General features: G+C 36.3%; 1 protein-coding gene across 10 annotated transcripts in view; it reads right to left on the minus strand.

Moving 5' to 3' along the window:
• Positions 1 to 10,562, minus strand: part of Epha5 (EPH receptor A5) — a 334,366-nt gene that overhangs the window by 244,693 nt on the left and 79,111 nt on the right. For all 10 annotated transcript variants that reach the window (XM_021211296.2, XM_029545116.1, XM_021211294.2 and 7 more), the window contains one exon: positions 8,394 to 9,057. In XM_021211296.2, coding sequence (XP_021066955.1) covers positions 8,394 to 9,057 — 664 coding nt within the window. The remainder of the gene's footprint in view (positions 1 to 8,393; positions 9,058 to 10,562) is intronic.

Genomic DNA, 10,562 nt, shown 5'->3' on the forward strand with positions numbered 1-10,562 from the left:
ACCAAATATTCACACACACACACACACACACACACACACACACACACACACACACACACACACACATACACACACAGTAAATAAATAAATGTAATTAAAAAGTTTATGAACAATTCTAAATTTATATTCAAAACATGGTATTTGTGTGATACTACGGATGTTAATTTCATCGCTTATTGGTATCCCATATTAATTTTGTGATTAATCTACTGATTAATAATTTTCTACCTCATAAGTGAAGTCTACATTAAAGTAACAAAATGCATGTTAATCAGAGGAGTTCTACTATTATTTACCTCTAACATTTATGTTTTTATGTTTATTTGTTTTATTTTGGGGGTATGAGCATTTTACCTGTATTTATATATATATATATATATATATATATATATATATATATATATATATAAAATTCTGTGTGTGTGTGTGTGTGTGTGTGTGTGTGTGTGTGTGTTTCCATGAAGGATCAGAAAAGGGTATTATTCCCTATGGAACTGCAATTTTGGATTGTTAATTGTTATGGGTGCTAGAAACCAAATCCAGGTCCTCTGAAAAGGGAACAAGTACTATTAATCAGGTCCTTATTTTAATTTTTTCCTTTACAGTATTACTTGTAATTGTTTGAATTAAAATTTGTTTCTTTTAATGATGTATGAAAAAATATGAAAAATTCCAAATAATTGAAGAAAAGGGCTTTTTTGTGGTCTGTGTTCCAGCGCCTTCTTATGGCATTTTAAAGAGACTTCAAATGAGAAATTGAAATGTGTCATCGGAGATAGATAACTATCCTTGTTCATATGTTAATTATTAAAGTTTTTTCTGTTCATCTTTCTATAAGAATTTAATATTACAAAAGGAGTGTATGCAGGACATCTTGTCTGAACAAACATTTAATAAAAAGGAATGTTCTCGAAAAATGCAAGGCTTTTTTTCAAAAAAATATTTTCTAGCCTCATGACCATATTGATGTTTAGGTTCACTAATGTTAAAATGAACTCACATAGTAACAACGTGGGATTCATCATCACCATTATGAAAGAGCATGAGAAGGTGCTCAAATTAAATGTTAGATAGCTATTAGTATTATTATACAGATGATGTGCAGCATGTAGCTCTTACAGTTATTATGGTTATTCTAAATTCACTGTATATTCATCCTTAAACATATCACAATTATGATGTAATGAGTGAGAAAACAAATCTGTGAATCATGCTTAAATATCCGAGCAACAAAATGATAGGCATCTCACTCTTAGTTTCCGTTTTCTGGCTTGCTAAGACCTCCTATTTAGCATCTACATATATGGAGCGATTTAGGAATTGTGATTTCTAGAGTAGCAAAAGGGTGACTTCTTTTATGAAGAAGGTCATGCTCAGTTGGCATAATAGCATAAAAACCTATCCACAAAATAACAGTCACTTATAAGCTCAATTATTCCATATTTAACATGCAAATATTTGACCTTAAATATTTATGAAGATTTCTTTATCTTTAAGAGAGTGCAACAGATTTTAAAACAGGCTCATTTATCCAGTAAATTCAAGAATTAGTATGTCTTTTATTTCCCAAAGTTTAATATTTGAACATTGGGAAAACTAGGATAGATATAACAGTACAATGTAATATAAATTAGTACATCATATTGTATCTCTGCATTAAGCACTTACGTGGTTATTGTGTTATTCTCTTTATTTCTGGAATTTTCTCAATGTCTTTAATAAACACCAACTTTTTAATTAAAACATAATTGTTGGTTCACCCTAAGTAAGCATATTCTGTTTCCCATACCCAGCAGAAAATCTCCTACATCTGCTATTCAAGGGTGATACCCTTGTGCCGTTGTCTGTCTTCCTAGACTTCATAAGTAACAGCATTGCACAGACTGTATATATTGCTTGAACAACATTACATTAAAGAAGGAGTGATACTATGTAGGATTTCTTACAGTGCTGACAATATAGAAATGTATTTTTTTTTATAGAAAGCACATAGATATTTATATAGTTTGGTTTACCTAGTTAAATGAGATGTAAGATTATCCTCTTATACGTATGTTATTCTAGAAAGTATAATTACATACAATGCAAGTTAAAGGAATCATGATTGTGCTATCTGGATAGCTTTTAATACACATACCTTGTTTGTTCCATAGAATTTGTCATGCCTCTAAAGCTAAAGTGATGTTTCCCACGTTTCCAGTTGTATGGGTTTGGTTTTGTTGGCATGGATGTGCGCTGGGGAGACTTAGATTAGTGCTTCTCAAGGCTGCCTCAACTATGAGGGAGGATATCACAGAAAGTACTTGCCAATCTCTGGAGGTGGGTTTTCACTTTCAAAATGGAGTGTAGAATTCCTAAGGCTTGTACTGGGTGAGATCAAAGAGCCTGCTAAAATCCTCCCCGCGATCTCTGACCCACATTCTCACTCCCATCATCTCACAAGTATTTGACTAAAAATATTAATGACAATGTTGAAAAGATGGCTTAGAATGAAAGGGAACGGAAAGCAAGGACAATATTCTGTAAAACTATTGTAGAGTTTCTCCAAAACCCCAGGAGAGCATGGTTTAAGTTGAAAGAACCAAAACTCATCTATTATTATTATCCTTATATGTCATACAGGAAAATAAACATGAGGGGTGAGCTAGTTATTTGCCATTTCATGGTGTTTCCTCCTATCTGAAGGATGTGTGCACATGTGTACACACACATAATCATGAACATACATACATGGATACATAGAGCACATACGTACCAGCAAACACAGGTGCATAAATTCATAAACACCTGCATACATACATATGAATACACAGGCATACATACATGCACATATCCACCCATGCATATACAGTTACACACACACAAACTACTTTCATTTTATACTTGTATAACTCCTAACATCAGCTGAAATTTTAAAATTAAGATTAGTTTCTTATTGTTGAATAAAATAGCATTCTTATTGTTGAGTAAAAGAGAACCAACAGTTCAAATTCTTTGCTGTTTTTTGGTAATGTGCCTAATTAAAAATAACTAGGCTCCCCAATGCATAATTACAGGAACACCTAATATGCTATACTTCCAGCCAGTTTTTTGTGCAATCATACATATGAGCCAGAAATATGAATGATCACCATATTGCTCCCTGCTGTATCTGAACTGTTCTGAATCAAAGCTCTTTCCCGAGTTTGGTATTTTCACTACACTTTTCCTTGCTGCGCAATCATCTCCCAGTTGGACAATTAATAAGAGCTTTTCCTCCAGAGCCCTTGAGGGGCAACATGCTTTACCCTGTATTTTAGCACGCACTATATACCTTCTTCACTCCAACTGGTTTTGGCAGTGACCCACAATCTAAATCTCTTTTTCCCATTTGGTAGTAGTGAAACCATAATTATGTAGGGCTAATTTCAAATTGCTACTTCATTCCACTCACAAGTGATGAAGATTAGTGTTCTTGCTCTGCATCTGAGTATGCCAGCAACACAAGCACGGGAGAACTCAGCAGGCAACATTTGATTCATGTGGACTCAATTACTTCTGTCAAACACATCCATTTCAATAGAAAGCAGAAACTTCCAAAATGGGCCATTTCTAACCATTCTGTACTAAAAAAGAAAATCATATGACTCCTGAGGGGGAAAAAATAACATGGAAATAATGATAAATAATAGATAAGGAAACACACATGGCTAAATGGATTTGAGTTAGTATTTATTTCCTAACACACACACACACACACACACACACACACAAAAGTTTCGAAGAAATAATTTTGCACACTTATAGTTGTTAATTAGAGAAAATGAGGCACGTATTTCAGCATTATGAAGCTAATATATAGCAGATTTTAAGTTAATAAAATGAAAGCTAGAGCATCTTACTGTTTGACTCAACAGAGATTATTACAGATACAGCTCTCCACTTCTCTTAAGGAAGTTCAGTAGGAACTTCAAGTGGTATGAAGATAAAGGGACTCACATTGCTTAGCTTGCCTTGACCACTGAACCTATGCTATGTTATCAGGAAGGGTGAGATAGTATAGATAATTAGCTGCCTGGCTTTCTCAATCCTGAAATTCAAATCCTGGAAATCTTTAGGTCAATGCCATCGTTCCCATAGGTGTGATAGTTCACACAGGGATGACTGACTAGGCTTATCATTTCATCACCCAGAGAAGTCTGCAAATATTCATATATGATAATGTACTGTGACAAATGTATTCAAATTTCAGTGTCTTGACATAATTACAGGCTTAATTAAACCTTAACCTAATTTGGTTAGCAGAGAAAGTAAGTAAGTAAATGGCATTATGTAATAAGGCCACTTTATAAATATATTCCAATAGGCCACTTCTGTGCTTTGACAAAATTGACCAAGATAGCCTCCACAGTCTTGAATACATGAAACGCCAATCACTTCACAGTATGAAAATGACTTATTTCTGCATAGTGAATTTGGCCGCTGAATACTTGACTAAGAAACCATTGTTTTAAAAGATTTTGAGACAGGGAAAAAAATCTGTATGTGAACAGAATTGTAAAAATAAATAAGCAAAATGGTATTTTGCATACCTTATTACATTCTCTTTTCTTTTGGTTGAATCTATTCCCTTTCCTCCTGGTTTCCAATTTCTTTCTTACTGTTTTAAGTCAAAAGGTACCATAAGGTGTGAGTAGTGTAGTAGAAGGAGCAAGAATCGTTGAGGGCATAATAAATTATAAACTAGGTAAACACTTAGGAGTCTAAGTCTAAGAAAGGGCAGAGTGTGAGTAAACAAGCGGGAGGTATGCCTAGTACTGACCAATCATAGTATCCCTCCAGAAGAATACTAGACTGCAGATTGCCAGGGTGAGTAGAAGTTAACCAGGAATGATGGAGACAGATGACCATTCAAGTGGGTAAAAGGAGACTATAAAAGAACAAGAAACATGCTTCTGACAAACTGAACAAGCAGTGCATGCTTCGCATGGAGAGAAGAGAACAAAGAACGGTCAAAAATAAGGACAAACCTAATCATGATCTGTGCTGGCTAGTTTTACGTCAACGTGACACAAGCTAGAGTCATCTGAGAGGATGGAACCGCGATTGTGAAAATGCCCTCAGTAAATCAGACTGTGCCTGGACAAGAGTGTAGGACAGTTTTAAAATTAATGATCCATGACTGTTAGTGGATCCATTAATGAGCTCAGCCTGCTGTGGTTGGTGATCTTATGAAAGAGAAGGCTGAGCAAGCCATGAAGAGCAAGCCAATAAGCAGCAACTCCTCCATGGCCTCTGTATTTGCCCCTCCCTACGGGGGAAGCTGCCCTGCTTGAGTTTCTGTCCTGACTTTCTTCCAGGATGAACAGTGATGTGAAAGAAGGAAGGTTGCTTTAGATCACGAGGTCTCATCACAGCATGCAACCCTAAGACGGGATTTTAAGGTTAAAAAAAAAAAAATCTCAGAATGGTCACTACTGAATTTTAAAATTCACAGGGGAAGAAGAGACACACGTGTAAAGCAGGAAGCTTTTTATTTCTTTATAGATGCTACATTCACAGGCTTCTAAGTCAAAACTATGCATAAAGCCATGCATTATAATTTAAAACATAGTTCCAATAATACCTAACTTTAGATTGGAGAAGAAAATAGAGGAGAGTGAAAGATTCTAGGAGATAGATAACTGAGGGTAATTTCTAGGGACATTTTTGATGGTTTGGATAGGGTATTTAGGAAGAAAATGTCTGAATAAGTCAGAGACTTGTGGCCAATAATATTATCCAAAACATAACTTTCAACTTACTATTTCAGTAGCGCAGGTTACAGTGGTATAATTTAAGTCCAGTGGCATTTCTGCTGTTCCTTCATACACATGCACTATTGTATAAAATTTTCCAGAATGTGTGAGAGCATTTAAGGCCCCAAAGCAATCTCTCAATTTTTTGAGAGTTTTCTCAGTAAGATGGGTAATTTATAAAATTAATACGTTTAAATTCTCTACTAAAATTGATACAAATATTTTATACTATTAAAGACAATTGGCTGGGGCAAGAAAAAATGGCTCAGCAGCTAAGAGCATTTTGCATACAAGTGAGGTTTCATTCCCAGCACCCACATGGGAGCTCACTATGGTCTTAAATTCCTACTGCAGCACCTGGTGCTCTCTTCCTTCTTCTGTGGGCACCAGGCATGCTCGTCATGCAGAGACATAGATAAAGGTAAATACTCACACATAAAAAATAATAAAGTAACTGAATATGTTTCATATGGGCATCTCTGTATACAATATACTGGCTTATACAGTCCGCCACACTGCAAACCCTAAAGACATTGCTCCACTACCTCAGAAGTGAGACAAACTCAAGAATTTACATGCATTCATTTATTTTCTTTAATTATTATTGTTCAGCATGAGTGTTTTGCCTGTATTATTTCTGTGTACTACATACATTCTTGGTGTGCAAAGTGGTCAGATGACGATGCTGGATTTCCTGCAACTGAAGTTAAAAACAATCGCTAACTGCCATACGAGTGTTGGGAGTTGAACTCAGGTAGCCAGTGCTCAACTATTACGCCATATTAATATGGAGGAGTTTTTGAACACGCCTTTTGCAGTTCATCTGATCTCACCCACTGTGCTCTCTACTCAATTATGTACAGTATGAGGCTAAATAATAATAGATGTTAACTTCTCACACCAGCAGACATTCATAAGAAGCCCCACTCCCTTGAGATATGACACATTCAATGATAAGTGCAATAGAATATTTTCATCTCATCATTCAAATTTCACCCTCTAAGGGTTCAGAGGCTTCTTATACCATCTGTTAATTGGAAGGAGAACCAATTTTGTAGTGGTCTAGTTTAGCCTTTACCTACTCCATAAAATAACATAAAAGATCAGGAGAGTGTTGCCTTAAAAATAAACAGTTAAAAAATTACTTATAAACTCTTTATCTATAATATTTTATAATGAACTACAGTCAATATTAATTTAATTGATGTTTTTTATCATATAATTACATATGACCTCACTGTAAACATATGTAACCGTTCAAAAACAAAAAACAAAATATTAAACCATTTACATAAACCTAATCAAACAAACTGTTTCAGTACTCCAAAAACTTAAAAGGATGTAGACACACAATATACACTTGACAATGTTTCTAAGTGTTTATGTGTGTATTTCTGTGTACATGTGTATCAAGAATTTACATTGAAAAATAACTATGTAATTATAGGTAACAATGTAAAAGTAATAAAATAGGAACTGATACTGAAAAAGGAAATGTTTGAGAGTTTTTGAGAGAATCAATAAAACAGCCTCATTGAGATTGCCAAGTAAATGATACAATTTTGTCTCTCTAGATGTTTAAGGAATCTAAAGTCAAGCTTGAGCAAACTAGATAGATTAGTACACATAAAAGGGCCTTAGGAAACAAGAACAGTCATGACGGGGACAGTCATGATGGGTGTGCTCAGCATTGGGTCTTCTCCTCAGTCAATAACATGAACCCCTTGTTGTTACTTAAAATTAAGATATCACAAGACCACGCATTTTCAAAGGAAAAAAAACATGCTTCTTCCTCATACACTGTTCTCTCTGGCATGAAGTGCTATCTTGTTTCAAAGGCTATTGATAAATATCCAAGTCTGAAAGGGCAACTTACCACACGGGAGGCAAAGCGAGAGCATTTTCAAATGAATGAGGAAGCATGCATGATCAAGTTTCAATTTAAAAGAAAAATTAAAGCAGAAAGAAAAAAAACTCTCCAAGTGCAAATTGCTTCGAAATGACCTTTCTGTATTGGCTCTGTCTCCGAACACTTATTTTCATGGGGCACTGGTTATTATGCATTTAAAATTGATCTATAAATTTTGAAAAGCAAGCATCTAATTGCAACCATATGTAAACAACATAGAAAGCTAAGTCCTGCGAGATGACATTTTTTTTTCCTGAGACGTTCATATTTCTAAACCTACTTGTGAAGAATTTTTAAATGGCAGTTAAAAGCATGCCAGGACAAGACTTTTGCATTTACATTCTGCACAACAAAACAAGGGTAGAAAAAAAACTTCATGAGAGGAAACCACAGTAGTAGACGGACAATCCTACAATGGATGATGGCAGGCTATTGCTGTGCCACTCAAAAGAAAACTTCTAAAGATAAGATGAATATGAAACATCATATGGAGAGTCAGAGACTCTCTGAGCATTAATTATGTATCGTCAGTAAAATCATGCATTAAATCTCTCATCATTGCTTGGAAATTTTGAGATTCAGAGAAGAACTCAAACTGGAAGGGAAATACTCTCCAGTGAAGTATCACTTCTAATCACTGGCAGAAACACATATACATGATCTAAGAGAAGAGCAAGGCCCTTACGAATGGACAGGCAAAGGCTTACCTTGGCAGGTACCATTTTTCTCTTCATATCCAGCCTTGCACATGCATTTCCCGATGGGAACCAGCCACTCCCCTTCAGCACTGCAGTGCATCTTGGGAGGATCATCTGTCACAGAATGGTTGACACAGGAGCCTGACACCTCTAGCAACTGTGAAGAATCTGCTCCAGTGATAGTGTCAGGGAAGATAGCCAAGTGTCTTACTACAGAGGGACACTTTTTATAGTAGACACGGACAGAAACCAGAGCAATGCAAGCCCCGACATCTTGGAAAGCAAGATAAAATCCCTTTTTGCTCAGAGGTCCGACATCTCTGACCTCCGTATTTAGTTTCATGACTCGGTCGCCAAGATCAAGTTCTGTGAAGCTCTCATCTGCAGCAATGGTATCAATCTTGATGTACTGGTTCTCTTTGATACTTCTCCCATTCTCATCATCTGATTCAAAATAATACATGTTAAATGTCTCCTTACAAGTCCCCAGTCCTCCAGGAAGGCTGTTACAGTCCCTTAGAGTAAACTTGAGTTCAATAAAGATTCTGGAAGCACCTTCGTTAGAGATCCAACTGGTCAACAGCCAATTATTCTGATTCTGTTCCATAACTTTGCACACTTGGTATGTGTGGATGGGAGCATAGTTCTCATCAACTTCACCAATCTCTTCCCACTGCACAAGATAAAATAGAAAGGTGTGAAAAACAATTGGAAACTCAGAATGTAAACAGAAAAAAAAATCACAAAAAGCCATAAAAACTGATTTATCCAAAGAAATAATATGTTTATTCATATTGAAATAAGTCATATACAGAGCTTGGAGAGAAGGGACTCATAGAAAACATTTTTATTTTTTGATTTTTTTTTTTAATTTCATGATAGGGATTCAATCTGTGATCTCGTGCATACTAAGCATTGCTCTCCAACTACCTATGTCTCTACACACCCAAGTGTTACATGTGCCATCAGAAATTACCCAAAGGTGGAAAAATTAGGAATTAAATGGCTAAAGAAGAAAAATGTATACTTTTAAAATAAAAAAAAAATTTAGAAATAGCTATGTGTATAGTAAAGAAAAGTAAGGAAAATGGACAAAGATAAGGGTTGGCATTTAGTCTAGGCTCCTCACCACAGTTACCTGGCAACAGCAAGGTGTGCCTGGCTCAGTATAAAAGGGGCTGCTTGCCCCCTCCTCTCTCTCTTGCTATCTCCTCTTGCTCCTTCCTCCCTTTCTTCCCATTCCCCTCTCCCTTTCTCTTTCCAAGTGCTCATGACCTGCCTCTACTCCTCTAATTTCTCTCTTTCTCTCTCTCTTTCTCTCTCTCTTTCTCTCTCTCTCTCTCTCTTTCTCTCTCTCTCTCTCTCTCTGCCTTTCTCTCAACTAGCCTCCTGAATAAACTGTAGTCTATACTAAACTGTCCTGGGGCTGGTCCCTCAGGGGGAAGGGATGCCTCAGCAAGGACCCACAGAGGCATCCCCTTCCCCCATACCATACCTTACTACACCAAACTTATCTCTGGTTTCTCTATCTTTTTGTAAAACACAACAGTTAGTCTATAAATAAGATTAAATTATGGTTCAGATAGTATCTAAATTGTCTATGGGTTAAAAATTTGATCCTAGCCCACAGAACTGTTTGGGAGATGTTGGCACAATGAACAGTTACACAGCAATTAAGAAATGACTGATGGCAGTGAACAGAGAGACCCACAACTGAACAATGTGCTGAAAGTGAGCGATTTGGACCTAAATAGGATGTTGTTGTTGTTGTTGTTGTTGCTGTTTGTCATTATTTATTTATTTATTTATTTATCAACTGCTTTCTCTCAAGGCTATGCAGAAGAGAAGGCAGAAATAAGGAAAGAACCAGCCAGAGGTGGTAGATGACGTCAAGGAAACAACTTCCTTGCACACTAGGGGGACACACATATAAACTCACAGAAACTGAGGATATGCATAAGGTCTGCGCACCATCAATCCAGACAAAATCCAAACAGTGAGAAGAGGAAGTGGGCACAACCACCCTCACATACCAAGAAGCTACTTGCAAGTAATGCCTGCTGGGAAAGGGAAAACCTATCCTCTTCAATGGAGTGTCACATTCCAAAGGTAGGTAGGCCCCATGCCCAAGAGTAATGGGACAACACAAAACAGACTTTCCTTTCCTTCCCTTCCCTT

Source organism: Mus pahari, chromosome 13 (assembly GCF_900095145.1).
Source record: "Mus pahari chromosome 13, PAHARI_EIJ_v1.1, whole genome shotgun sequence".
NCBI lineage: Eukaryota > Metazoa > Chordata > Mammalia > Rodentia > Muridae > Mus > Mus pahari.